Source organism: Garra rufa, chromosome 8, assembly GCF_049309525.1.
Source record: "Garra rufa chromosome 8, GarRuf1.0, whole genome shotgun sequence".
NCBI classification, from domain to species: domain Eukaryota; kingdom Metazoa; phylum Chordata; class Actinopteri; order Cypriniformes; family Cyprinidae; genus Garra; species Garra rufa.
The window spans coordinates 7949765-7965134 of NC_133368.1; the positions used below are offsets into that span (position 1 = coordinate 7949765).

The following is a 15370-nucleotide window of genomic DNA, read 5'->3' on the forward strand; positions in this document are numbered from 1 at the left end:
TATTAGTGCAGACCCACAGTTTCCATCGAAAAATGTTTTGACTCACCATTTCCTTTTCACATTCAGTTTCTCATCAAACCACACATCCAGCCATGAAGCTGTGAGGTTGCAAAGCTGCCTTGTTTTTTCCATAAAAATATTTGTCACTCCTTCAAGTATATCAATTTAAGCCCTTTGATGTAGAAAAAATAGCTGAAATTCTTGCATCATTATTTCAAGTCCTCCATGGCTTTGGAGGTCTAAGTTCAGTTTGAGACTTTACATTATATATATTCTTAACCTCTTCCTCTGATAATTGGCTCTCACACCGAGCTGGATGAAAAAATTAAATACAAAAATCCAGCTGCTACACAGTGGCAAACAGTAATGCATGGGTGATTTTCACTCTTACCTGTTTCATGTAGGCATAACACATTGTCTCAGCAACACGTTTTCCTTCATCATAACAGGCCCGGGGACCAATAGGGTTCACATGACCCCAGTAGTCCTCATTCTGGGGGTGCACCTCTGGGTCTAATTGAAGACACAAACACACAAATATGATATGTGATACACAACCCCATATGGATTACAGTAAACACAAATATTAGAATTAGAAAAACAAAAGTAAAAAAATAACACCATTTTCCATACAGCAAAAATTAAACATATATAAATGGTCTTAATGCACACAGAGCTATGAATAAATAAATGATTTAAAAGACTCTGGCAATAAATCATAAAGACATAAAAAGGTTCAAAACATTTGATCTAGGTCTAACATTAAATTTAATGAACTGACATTAAAACTTCTTATGACTTGTTCGACATGCTGTGTACAGCAATCTACTTGATGATTCATTGACAAAATAAAGAAACTGCTACTTATATGATAGATAGCATAAGTGCTTCTAGAGCAGCGGTTCTCAATCCTGGTCCTGGGGGACCCCTGCTCTACACATTTTGCATGTCTCTCTTATTTAACACACCTGATTGAGATCTTCAGCTTGTTAGTTCAGTTCATGGATCTCTCTCCTAATAAGCTGATGATCTCAATCAGGTGTGTTAAATAAGGGAGACATGCAAAATGTGCAGAGCAGGGGTCCCCCAGGACCAGGATTGAGAACCACTGTTGTAGAGGACCTAAGACCTTTTCTTCTTTTTTCCTATGCTTTAGCTTTCAAAGATCACTACTGTCAAAATGACTGACATTAGTCAGACTAATGCATGTGGTGATTGCTGTGAAACAGCCTATTAGAATAGATCGCTGTACACAGCTGTTATTTCCGAGAGACCTTTCACATCCACACTCCATTCAATAAGTGCTTGTAGGTGCCTGAATAAGTAAAAGAACAAAATTCCAGTCACACATGAAACTGTGGATGTGTGAATTCCCGATGGACTTCAGAGGTGACACCAAGCACTTACAAATAATAGCTGCACCACCCAGACAGGTCGAGAAAATATACCATAGCCTGAACAAATGGGAGGTAGCTGTAGACCAAACAGGCCACTCGAGAACATTCTACGATCAATCCCTGAACCAAACTTCAGTAGATTTGGATGTATATTTTGGGATGGTTGCTCTGCTGGAAAGCCCAGTGATCATAAAGCATCACAATCTTTGTCAAAATGGCCAAATACTAACATGAAAAATAAATCTGTTATACAGTTAAGTCTTCCACTTCTTGGAACTACTAGCAATTAGCCCTATAAAAAGACTCTTTGTTTGACCAATTTTCTGCTCATTTTTCCTCCTTTCATCCGGTTATACTTCAAGTATTTGGCAGCAAACTAAAGGCTCTGATCAAACATTTTATTCCCTTGATGAATTTGCACTTTTTCTTTAATGCCCTTCAACACCCTCAAAGTTTTTTGGTACAACACATTTTAAACTGATGAATAGTCTGCTAGCTGTCTCTGGGAATTTTTTGTGTACTGGAAATGTTCTTTTAACCGTAGACTTTCTAATGTAATTTGTTAAACAATTTGTTCTCTATAGCACTTGTGACTTATTTGCTAGTCGATTTTAGCACATGGATGAGCTAAATTTATGTACAGTATTAACGGTTTAAGCTAATTAAATTTTGTTATAGAGTTTCCAAAGGTTTAATTGTTTTTAAAGGTCCCATATTGTACACATTTCTGGAGGTTTATTTTAGTTGTTGATGTCCTTAAGAATATATATCTGCGGTATAAGTGCCAAAATCCATCTCAATATATTTTTACAGCTCCTTTTTTAGGAGCTCTGTCAAGAACAGGTCGATTTTGGCCCATCGAATTAATATTCATAAGCCTCTCTTCTGATTGGCCTGTTGTTTTCTGAGTGACGCACATCCAAGCCAACTACTAAGTAACTATGGTCATGTATGCTGTAGCCTAGCCCAGAGCCTAGCCTGCTGTGGCTTGGTGATACTCAACAGGATATTTCAGAATGATCATTAATGTTTTTTTTCTTTTTCAAACACTGAATGCAGTAAGCTACGTAACTGTTGCTTTAGTAAAGCCCCTTTCACAATGTGCGCTGATTCTGGAAAATTACGGGAACGAGCGCTGTGTGAACAAAAGCCAGAACCAAATGCCATTAAGGCAGTGTTGTAGTGATGATGCACATTACCCTGCGACTCTTCACGACGGGAAAAATACGTGCAAAGTGGAATGAAGCAGCGATCAGGCAGCCCCTCACTATCAGCACTGAAAATCAGGTTAGTTTCAGTTTAGTGAATCGTACGCGTCGCATTACATCTCACATCCAAACGTCACATGTCTTTATGGGTTGTGTGTAAAGCACGCACAGATTCCGGAAAACAACTGTGAATGAACCAAATCAAACAACTCCAGAACAAATCATGGGACACATTATCCGTGTATTTACCGGAATTGCTGTGTGAAAGAGGCTGAAGTTGACGTGCCAGTGGTCTCTTATATTCACGTTGTTCGGAAGCCTGTGCAATGATGTAGTTTCGACATCTATCGACTGAACAGCGTTTTCTCGACTTGTTTTCGTGTTGTTGTTGCTTAGCAATGGCATGGACGCGAAGTTGTCGAGGTTTGACAAAAGGAGGGTGGGACGGTGGTTGCTGCTGGGGGTGGTGACTGAAGGCGGTGACTGAGTAGATCGGACGTCATATTTTTACGGAAGTCACAGCGGCTCGTGAAAAGGAACGGCTACTTTATTCAGGCTGTGTGCAGTTTGCTGTGGACTGGCTGTTTTGAAACTTATATGGTAGTTACATAACCCCTAGACCTCAGTTATCATGAAAAAAGCCAGGAAATTTCGATTTTGACAATATTGGACAACACTTTTTATTAACACACTTTTGCACCCGACCATACACATAAGTGACTTAAAAACCACAATGTTGAATAAGGATTAAATAATTATGACAGCTGCATTACAAAAAAAAAAAACTATAACTCAAAAATATTACATTATATATTAACATCATCACATTTTAATATGCCACTAAACTGTTAAAGATGAGAAACAGATAAAAACTCTGGATCCCTTAGAAAAGGTTCCTTTTTGTAAATTATTGGAATAATTTTGATTGCAGCGGTAAATGTCCTGCTTATTATGGTTATCATTACTCAGGCATCAGACATACATTATCATACTAAGGGATAACAATGTTCTGTTTATAATAAGCTGCATTTATGTTGTCTGCTGCCATAAAGACCTTAACAACATGCTAAACAACTCAGCTAGACACAGCTGACACTGGCAGTAGACCAGTGTTGTTTTCGTCAATGATGACGATGACGAAATCATTTGGTTGACGCCACTTTTTTCATGATGATAATGAGACGATGACGAGATAAAAATGGCTTGTTGATGACTAAAACATGACTAGACATGTGTGAGTTTTCGTTGACGAGACGAGAATAGACGAAAATGTTAGTGGGTGGTCCGTCAGGCGTTTAAAATGCATGACATTTCTGCTTATTGTGCATGCCAATCAAAACCGAAAAAGTATCTGCCGCTATGGCAAGCCGTTTTAGCATTAAATACTCTTTGCCATACTAGTATGGCAAGCCGTTTTAGCATTCTATCCTTGTTTGGTTACGCTCAACACGTCACATTGTTGGCACTCAGACAGACAGACGATTAACCATGATGGCGGCAGTTTGCACACAGGGTGATCGCAAACGGTGAGAGGACTTATGGGTGTATTTCAAATATATGTCTTTTATGTCTAAAACCATTCTTTCATTATTGTAATTATTGGTGAAAATAGTCGATCCGGAAGCTCACATTGTGTTGAACTATAGATCTGCTATTTTCACAACTTATAAGTGACACTACCCAACAGCAAAATACTTACTGACCTACATTAATTTGTTAAAAGATTTTTCCCCTTTTTTTGACTAAAACTAGACTAAAACATTTTTGACTTTGTCAACTAAAATTGGACTAAAACTATCACATTTAGAAGCGACTAAAATTGGACTAAAACTAATAAGCATTTTAGTCCAAAAGACTAAGACTAAATCTAAGATGGTTGTCAAAAACAACACTGCAGTAGACTATAGTGGAAACAAGGATCAGTGAGGATATCTTGTAAATCCTAAACTCTCAAACATGATGGGCAAAGATCATGCCCATAATCAGGGAGAATAATATTTAGGCACAGTCCACAGTTTTAGTGGAAACCTAGTGGTAAAATAACTGTGAGCCAGGAAAGTGAGTTCAGTCCTCAGACGAGAAAGAACGACGGCGCGTAAGTGTCTACTTTAATACTATTTCGATAGGCGATCGTTACTTAGAGTTGCTGCTAAAAGCACTTTGTCGTTTCTGTTTAATTACTTATTCCTAAGTATTAATTTTAAGCTGCTGTTCCCTTAAGCACTCTGTCGTTTCTATTTACTTACTCATTCGTTCATATTAATTTTGAGCTGCTTCTAAACGCACTCTGTTGTTTCTATTTACTTACTTATTCGTTAATATTAATTTTGAGCTGCTTCTAAACGCACTGTCGTTTCTATTTACTTACTTATTCATTAATATTAATTTTGAGCTGCTTCTAAACGCACTCTGTCGTTTCTATTTACTTACTTATTCGTTAAAATTAATTTTGAGCTGCTTCTAAATGCACTCTGTCGTTTCTATTTACTTACTTATTCGTTAATATTAATTTTGAGCTGCTTCTAAACGCACTCTGTCGTTTCTATTTACTTACTTATTCGTTAATATTAATTTTGAGCTGCTTCTTAAAGCACTCTGTTGTTCTATTTAGATATTCGTTTGTTTTATTTACATCTATTCACTGTTAGAAAAGGAGTGTTCTTCTGTTATTTGTCCTGCGTTTGTTTTTGCTTTAAATTCTAGTTTTTATTGCAATCATTAAAATTGATAACTGAGCGTACGGCCAAGGGAAGCTTTTGTTATTTCATATCGTTCCCTTCTGGAGCTATTACAAGTGCGAAGCTGTTGCTTTTTGAGTTTCGATTGAGCCATTTTGCGTGCGGGCGATACATTTGCGGCTGACTGAGCCTAGGAGGCGTCCCTAGCTTTTATCAGTGAAGCACTGTTTGGTTGTCTATTTAACTGCGTCAGTTAAAGCGTCAGCGGAAGCGTTCAGCCTCCTCGCGTGAAGACCGACGAGAGTAAAGACCTGCGACTTTTCCTGCGCGACTTAACCGAGCAACAACACCGACAACGCACTTAAGTACTCCTTTCCTTTTTCTCACTCTTCTTTCTGTCCTTCTCTATCATGTGTTTCCAACTCATTCCGGTGCTCTCTACACACCTCACTAACATCACACGCACACGCCAACGCAATCTCTCTAACCTGCGTCCTATAGACACCTCTTCCACTAAACCTTTCTCTTTCACGGTTGGACTTTGGAACTGTCAATCAGCCGTCAACAAAGCTGACATTTTGGCATTTTCTTTGCAATCTGGCCTGAGCATCCTAGGTTTGACTGAGACCTGGATACGTCCAGAAGACTCTGTAACCCCAGCCGCTCTATCTAATAAATTCTCCTTCTCTCACACCCCTCGTCAGACTGGAAGGGGTGGGGGTACGGGACTTCTGATTTCCAACAACTGGAAATACTCAACCCATTCTCCTCTATGCAATTATAACTCATTTGAATCTCATACAATCACTATAACATCTCCTATCAAACTCCATGTTGTGGTCATTTACCGCCCTCCTAGTCAACTTGGCATCTTCTTAGAAGAGCTGGATGGGCTTCTATCCTCTTTTCCAGAAGATGGCAGCCCACTTCTAGTCTTTGGAGATTTTAAGATTCATCTGGACAAACCCTATGCTGCAGACTTCCATTCACTCCTTGCTTCATTTGACCTAAAACGCACTACCACTGCATACACTCATAAATCCGGCAACCAACTTGATCTCATTTACACACGAAATTGTACTTCAGACGACATTGTGGTCAAACCCCTACACATCTCTGACCATTTCTTCATTACACTAAACCTACATCTTGCTACTTGTGCACCCCCATCCCCCCTACCTGTTACTTTTAGACTAAACCTACGCTCTCTCTCACCCTCCCATCTTTCTTCCTCAGTATCCTCCTCTCTTCCCTCTCCTACCCACTTCACATCCCTGGATACTAATGCAGCAACCGACACGTTATGTTCCACTCTTACTTCTTGCCTAGATGATATATGCCCTCTCTCCTCCAGGCCAGCACGGGCTGCTCCTTCCAACCCTTGGCTATCCGATGTTCTTCGTGAGCATCGGTCCAAACTTAGGGCAGCTGAGAGAAAATGGCACAAATCTAAGGATCCATCTGACTTGAGTATGTATCAGTCTCTGCTTTCATCTTTCTCTACCCAAGTCCATACTGCCAAATCTTCATACTTCCACAACAAGATCAACAATGCTCCGGACACACGCAACCTTTTCAAAACTTTTAATTCACTGCTCTGTCCCCCTTCACCACCTCCCACCACTTCTATAACAGCTGATGATTTTGCCACATTTTTTACAGACAAAACTACATCTATCAGTAATAAGTTCTCAGCTCCACATATACAGGAACTAAAACTGACCACACCCACGGCTGAAACTCCCCTCTTCTCCTTCCATCCCCATTCTGAGGCAGAAGTAACCAAACTTCTCCTCTCCAGCCATCCGACGACATGTCCTTTAGACCCCATCCCCTCACACCTTATCCAAGCAATCTCCCCTACAATCCTACCAGCGCTCACACACATCATCAACACATCTCTTCTCACAGGCACTTTCCCCACTACATTTAAGCAGGCCCGGGTAACCCCACTGCTCAAAAAACCTACACTTAACACTTCACTCATAGTCAACTATAGACCTGTCTCTCTCCGTCCGTTCATAGCAAAAACATTGGAACGAGCTGTTTTCAACCAGCTATCTTTATTTCTCTCACAGAACAACCTATTGGATGCTAACCAGTCAGGGTTCAGGAGTGGCCATTCAACTGAGACGGCACTACTGTCTGTCACTGAAGCCTTGCGGATTGCAAAAGCTGATTCCAAATCATCAGTACTCATCTTGCTGGACCTATCTGCAGCATTTGACACGGTAAATCACCAGATCCTTCTGTCTACCCTCTCATCGTTGGGCATCACAGGGACTTCACTTCGCTGGTTCAAATCCTATCTCTCTGGCAGGTATTTCAGAGTGGCCTGGGGAGGGGAGGTTTCCAAAACTCATCAACTGGTCACTGGGGTTCCTCAGGGATCAGTTCTTGAACCCCTCCTCTTCTCCATATATACCACATCTCTGGGCCCCATCATACAGGCACATGGCTTCTCCTACCATTGCTATGCTGATGACACACAGCTCTATCTTTCTTTCAAACCAGATGATCCATCAGTAGCTGCAAGGATCTCTGGCTGCCTGGCGGATATCTCTGCATGGATGAAGGAACACCATCTTCAGCTCAATCTAGCTAAAACTGAGCTCCTTGTCTTTCCCGCCACTCCAACTTTACAACATGACTTCTCCATCCAGTTAGGTTCATCAACAATTACCCCATCGACTTCAGCCAGAAATCTTGGTGTAATCTTTGATGACCAATTGACTTTTAAAGACCACATAGCTAAAACTGCTCGATCCTGCAGGTTTGCATTGCACAACATCAGAAAGATCAGGCCCATCCTAACAGAGCATGCTGCACAACTCCTCGTCCAGGCCCTGGTCATTTCCAGGCTGGACTACTGCAATGCTCTTTTAGCTGGTCTTCCAGCATGTACAATCAGGCCTCTACAAATGATTCAGAATGCAGCAGCACGGCTCGTCTTCAATGAGCCCAAGAAGGCCCATGTCACACCTCTCTTCATATCCCTGCACTGGCTACCGGTTACAGCACGCATCAAATTCAAGACACTGATGCTGGCCTATAGGACAGCCACCGGCTCATCACCGGCCTACCTCCATTCACTACTACGCATCTACACTCCCTCCAGAAGTCTGAGATCCTCTAGTGAAAGACGCCTTATTGTACCACTACAGAGAGGCACGAAATCACTTTCCAAAACATTCTCCTTCAATGTCCCTGCCTGGTGGAATGATCTTCCCACCCCCATCCGAAACGCAGACTCCATTACTGTATTCAAGTGACTGCTGAAAACCCATCTTTTTCGACACTATCTGACTCAATAAAAAAAAAAAAAAATTCTTCTCCTCTCTTTCCTGATCTTCCCTTTCCAGCCCATACTCATCTAACAACGCCTGACATATGGTATTTTTGAGCACTTCCTATGTCGATCTGCCTCCTTAGGATGAATCACTTGTTGTATTCCCAATTGTAAGTCGCTTTGGATAAAAGCGTCTGCTAAATGAATGAATGTAAATGTAATGTAAATGTAATCAAACTGTTTAATGAACACCATTGGACACAACTGTAAAGTATATAAAAAAAAATCAGTTCAGATCAAATTAAAAGGTTATATGGCGAAATTACAAGCAATAGTTATTGAAGCAGCCATTAATCTCAATTATTTGTTTGAAAGTAAATTATTTTCTGTTAGTAATCACTGTATCTGCAAGAAAGGTCTTTTGAAAACCAATAATTACATTCAGATGATATAATTCCCTCTATAACACTTACACAACTACAATACAGGGGATATTAAAGTACTTACGTATGTTTATGTTTTAAAACACATTGTACTATTCAGTATAAAAAAGCAGTTCTTGGATTTCAGTGCAATTCAATGTTCTTGGCTTATTAAGCTTAACATAAAAAAGGCAGATTTTGACGACGGAAACAAAAACACAATCCTTTAAAACAATCATCACGAAGAATAGTAGCTTTAATGCAGTTTGAAGGCAATAATGTCCCAACAGTTGAATTGACGGTCATTTTCAAGTGACAATAGTTTTTTTTTCTCTCTTGATAGACAGAGATCTGTTTATTCCCAAATCCTTTCAAAAAAAAAATATATATACACATCTCAAAGAGATGAGGGATCAACCAGAAAAGGTGTTGTTGGGTTGTTTCACATGCCACAACCTCTCAGGGGTGTAATTATTCTTAACTTAAGGGGTTTGCAGATTAATGGTTTAATTCACTTTCTTTGACTCTAAAATAAAAAAAATAAAAAAATAAATACTGAATACAAAATTGTCTAGACAACCCTTTTAGCCTCAAGAGCTGATGCTATCTTCTTTGGAAGACATTTTCATACTTCTTGTAGACATTTCTGCAAGTTTTTACAGTCATAATATTTCATTTCCTTTTAGCTTAGATTATTTGTGTGGTAATTCAAGATGAACTAAAAGCAGCCTCCACTACATCAATTCCACCACCATACTTCACAACAGGGAACAGGTTCTTTATAATTGCATAAAACAGCCATAAAGTTCAACCTCTACCAAAACCTTTTCAGATACCAGACATATGCGCTCTGATACTCACATTAAAGCACTCCTTCCCTCTTCCTTCTAGCCTTTGATCTAAACTTAAAATGTGGCACATATAGACATATGACTAAAGTGCTAAGGTTACTTGGCTAGAGGTCTCTAAAGTCGAAAACCATGTGCACATAGATGGAGTTATCTGAAATTAGAGTCACTGTTCTACAATGTGACTTACTTCCACAACAAACATGTAATGAAGCACTAATCGGAGCACAGCAATTTATGTATAAGTGCATTCATGAGATATGTACAACTGAGGTCAAGTTTGCATACACCTTGCAGAATCTGCAAAATGCTAATTATTTTACCAAAATAAGAGGGATCATACAAAACGCATGCTATTTTTTATTTAGTACTGACCTGAATAAGATATTTAACATAAAAGACGTTTACATATAGTCCACAAAATAATAGTTGAATTTATAAAAAAATAGTTCAAAAGTTTTCATGCACTTGATTTTTTTTTTTTTTTACTGTGTTGTTGCATAATTAATCCACAGCTACGTTTTTTTGTTTAGTGATAGTTGTCCATAGTCCTTTGTTTGTCCTAAACATTTTAACTGCCCGCTGTTCTTCAGAAAAATCCTTCAGGTTGTAAAAATTCTTTGTTTTTTCAGCATTTTTGTGTATTTGAACCTTTTCCAACAATGACTGTATGATATTGAGATCCTTTTTTTTTACACTGAGGACAACTGAGGGCCTCATATGCAACTATTACAGAAGGTTCAAACACTCACTGATGCTGAAGAGCCAGGGGTGAAAACTTTTGAACAGCATGAAGATGTGTATATTTTTCGTATTTTGTCTTAATATCATATTTTTTTCATTTAGTACTACCTTTCAGAAATACATACATTTCCCAGATGACAAAATAAGTTACAATATATAATTTACCCTGAACTTCAAATTTAAGTTTTCACCCCCCTAATGCATTGTTTTTCCTTCTGGAGCATCAGTGAGCATTTGAAACTTCTGTAATAGTTGCATTTGAGTCCCTCAGTTGTCCTCAGTGTGAAAAGATGGATCTCGAAATCACACAGTCATTGCTGGAAAGGGTTCAAATACACAAAAATGCTGAAAAACCAAAGAATTTGTGGGACCTGAAGGATTTTTCTAAAGAACAGCAGGCAGTTTAACCATTCAAGACAAACAAGGGACTCATGAACAACTATCACTAAACAAAAAAACAGCTGAGGATCATTCAGGTAACAACACAGTATTAAGAAACAAATGTATGTAAACTTTGAACAGGGTCATTTTTATAAATTCAACTATTATTTTCTCTTGTGGGGTATATGTAAATGTGAAATATCTTATTCAGGTAAGTACTAAATACAAAATAACATGCATTTCGTATGATCCCTCTTTTTTGGTTATTAACATGTAATTTTTGGTAATTAACATTTTGCAGAATCTGCAAGGTGTATGTAAACTTTTGACCTCAACTGTAAATATCACTGCTAGTTTGTCTATTATATCTCATATCTTCCTAAAATGGAGACATTTGTACACGTACCTCCATACACTTCTGAAGTGGAGGCAAGGAGCAGACGAGCTCCGACTCGCTTGGCCAATCCTGTGAACAGAGAGAGACATGAGCAAATCAGTTGTTAAACTGTATCCAACCAGACAGAGTCTGACTCATCAATCAATATGTGACTCCCATTGGGTGAGTCAGACAAAAACGAAACTAGACATCAGTCAGAAAAAGGCTGCAAGGAAAAAGGAGAGATAAATCACAATCAGGATATCAGTCAAAGAAATAATGTGCAACAATCCACCTCTTTGACAGCTTAATGTTTGAGTTGAGGTACAAAATTCTCATTATTTTCATTAAATGCTTTGAATGACTGGAAGTCACTATTACAACAGGACATGCACAGGATGTACAATATAAATGATAAACGATTATCTGCACACTGATGCATTTAAATTTGATTCAGGCTTATGTTTCCCCGACACACACACACACACATACATCTAGAACATTTTATAATATAATATTAATGCACATATCACAGCTGTTTGGAAATGAAATGTCAGGAAAGTGGTGCTGAAATGTCAATGCCGTTTTGCATTTGAAAATAACATACCACCTACATTAAACCTAACTGATAGCGTAAATAAAAATGCATTTGCTGAAGCAATCATTCCATTTGAACTGTTTCTACAGGTCTTTGAGTTCATTTACGTGATTTGTGTTTTGACTTGCATTCAAGCAATACAAGTGTGGTGCTGTACTGGTTGCGCTACTGAGCAAGTTTACTACATCAGAAAAGGCATTCATATAGTGCTGGTTATCAATGCAAACATCAAAACGTATTAGATCACACACTATGTGCATCGTAATTTGCAAGGAACTGTTTCAAGAGCCTGCAATATGTTTTTTTACTACTTGATCCCATCCCAACTGCACTTTATTTGGCAGCTGAAAGAAAATTCAAGATATTTAATTATACACACAAGAATTTTAAGAATGACAGGCGTTGAAATTCTGTTGAACAGATTCCATGTGAATCTGGCAATAACCTGCCAAAGCAATTATATGTAATTGCAGGCTTGAGAATGAAAATAGATCACTTCATGTCAACACAGAAATGATAACTCAAAATGCTCTCTCTATATAGTGTGGTCTTCAACTGCTGTACTTATAGAGAGTGGACTGATTGAAGACTGCAAAAGAAAGTGCAATTGATTTGATGATGACTAAGAAAAGATGCTAAGCTTTCCAAATCTGACAGGCAGAAAATCAAATTGAATTAAATTATTTTTTATACCTGCTGCAATTTTCTTTCATTACTCTAACAATTCTATCACCAAAGCTATAGTTTGAATTATAGATTGTTGCCTGGTAAACAGCACTGGGAAGCCTTGTTAGTTTGTCTGTCAGCTTAAATATTTTTTCCTAATTACTGTCAAAGCTTTTAGCTCCAGTTTGATTGTTCAACCACAAACAGCAAAACAACATCGTTTTTACAAATTTTTAACACCAGATTTTTTGTCCATCACATTCCCTGAAATATGCAATATGCAAGACTAGACTTTTTCAGTAATGGTAGCAGAGCATGTAACAACACAAAATGACATACAGTAGTGGCCAAAATTATTAGAACACTAGTATTTTCACTAGCTAAAAATGGTTTTAAGTCAATTATTTCTATCTTTTGCTGTAGTGTGTCAATAGAAAATATGATTTTGCATTTCCAAACATTAATTTTGCTATTAATTGTAATAATCCAGTGAGATTTTTGTTTGCACATGGAGTCTGACAACAGCCAGTGCTCCACACAGAGATCTAATCTTATCATCAACCAGAAAAAGAACAGAACTGAGACAGACTAAATCCAGAAGAACTGTGGCAACGTCTCCCAAGATGCTTCAAAAAACCTACCTGCAAAGCTACCTGGAAAAAACTATGCGCAAGTGCACCTAGGGCAAAAGGTGCTTTAAATGCAAAGGATAGTCACATCAAATGTTGATTTGATTTAGTTAAAGGGGTCATCCGGTGCCACATGCACTTTTACAAGCTGTTTGAACTGAAATGTGTGTTGGGAGTGTGTGTACACAACCAACCTAGAATGACAAAGATCCACCCAGTAGTTTTCTTTTAATTAAGTAAAATAATTTGCCTCTTCTCATATTGAGCCGTTCTCAGATGCCTGTCATTGTGGTGTAACACCGACAGAGGCCGCTCCTGCGATAGTTGATAGACAGCAGTGTTTTAGCATAGACCCGCCCGGAGTCAGAAGTGACGGCACTGAGGGAATGTGGCCGCTGATCTATCTAAATGGGTTCATGTTTACACGAATCATTTCTCACCATACTGCTTTAAAAACGAGGGTCAGTATAAAGCAGTTTTTGCGAAGCTGCTGCTGAAAAATGGGTCTGTAACTATGTGTTCTTGCTTCATCTCCACCAGAAAAAGTGAGTGTAATTTATTTTTATATGAATCTTTTCTAATCGCCTTTTAAATAATGTGCTAAAGTTAGCGCGTTGCATGATGAATGCGGCTAAAGTGTAACTTACACTCTCAGAGAACATGGTTATGTCGTCTTCTCTATGTACATCTGTCTCAATATAATTCATAATCGCACGTTTATAACGAACAATGCATTAAGGTGATTGTCTATTTACAAACTGTGTACGTTGTAGTCAAACTACATTAAGTGTAGCTTTGTAACGGTAGATGGTTTAAAACGGTGTCTGTTAATGATTAAGATGTCATGTACAATTATTTATAACTGCATTAAGAACGGTAACGTTAACGCAATACCTGCAAAAGTGTTTACAGCCCGCAACTGCATATGAGTAAAGACCATAACACTCACATTTATGTATTTCAATATTAGGACGGGGTAAGTTATGTTAACCAATTACTTTTTTGCTCTCTTTCAATCAGCTATAACGTTACCTCAGTAAACACATTGCGTTCGTCTCTATACCTCAGTAAACACATGGAGTTGGTCTCTATACCTCAGTAAACACATTGCGTTCGTATCTCTCTCAGTACTCTACCCTGCCAGTACATACAAAGATAAATCAAAGTGACATTAAAGGAACAATATGTAGGATTGTGGCCAAAACTGGTACTGCAATCACTTTCAAAATACTGTAGAATGGTGTATCCCCTCCCCCCTGACTCGAGGTTGCCAGCTAAGCTGCAGGATTCCGCAGGACTGTAGGTTCCATATGCGCTACATTACTTTGCACGAACATATATACCTTTGTTCGACTGTCGTGAATATTTGAAATGTCTATTTACATTAAGTACAAGTAAGTTAGCCAAACATAGATGAATCTTAGCTGTCCAGGAGAAAATTAGCAACGTTGGCATCTGTCTTCAAATTCGTCTCTGTTTTCAGCCGTCTCCATCTGTCAAAGGCATCTCCTATACAAATCCTTGTTTTATTTCGGACTTTGTCACGACGCTCTTCGGATTCATAACGAGGTCTTTTAGATTTCGTAACTTTATACATGTTTTATCCAACTCGTTCTTAGCAGCAGCTGTAACTAACTAGAGCAGAGCTGGCAACCCATCTCATGAAACTCTACTGACTTCGTGATTGGTAGATAGCTGGAGGGTGGAGCCTCAGACCAAAACACAAAATGACAACAATAACATCAGTTGAGGGCTGCAACTTTCACTTTTAAATGACAATATCCTGGCCGGACCACTGTTGTCAGTGATATAAGTATTTGAAATGAACATGATTTCTTAATGTCTAGTGACATATCAGGGCCATTTTATGATTAACTGACATAAATTTCTTACATTTACTTTAAGTTTACTAACCATTCAGACATGTCCAGTATATACCGTAATCGCCGAACTTCTTTGCGGGTGTCATCTTGTTTCGGTTCCAACTCCAGTTTTTAAATTCAATTTTAAATGGTTTGGGTTGTACAGTGTCTTTAAAGCCCCCCCAGTGCCATTTTCCCCCAAACTATACAACTATACCCCCAACTGTTGTCTAGGCAACACCCTGTGTGCTATGTAATGACACGCCCCACAG

General features: G+C 38.6%; 1 protein-coding gene across 1 annotated transcript in view; it reads right to left on the bottom strand.

Annotated features, from left to right (window-relative positions):
- The window catches only part of uxs1 (UDP-glucuronate decarboxylase 1), a 92759-nt gene that overhangs the window by 34874 nt on the left and 42515 nt on the right, over positions 1-15370 (bottom strand). The window contains exons 8-9 of the mRNA XM_073845464.1: positions 11374-11433; positions 392-513 (exon numbers count right to left, since the gene is read on the bottom strand). Of these exons, the coding sequence (XP_073701565.1) occupies positions 392-513; positions 11374-11433 (182 nt within the window). The remainder of the gene's footprint in view (positions 1-391; positions 514-11373; positions 11434-15370) is intronic.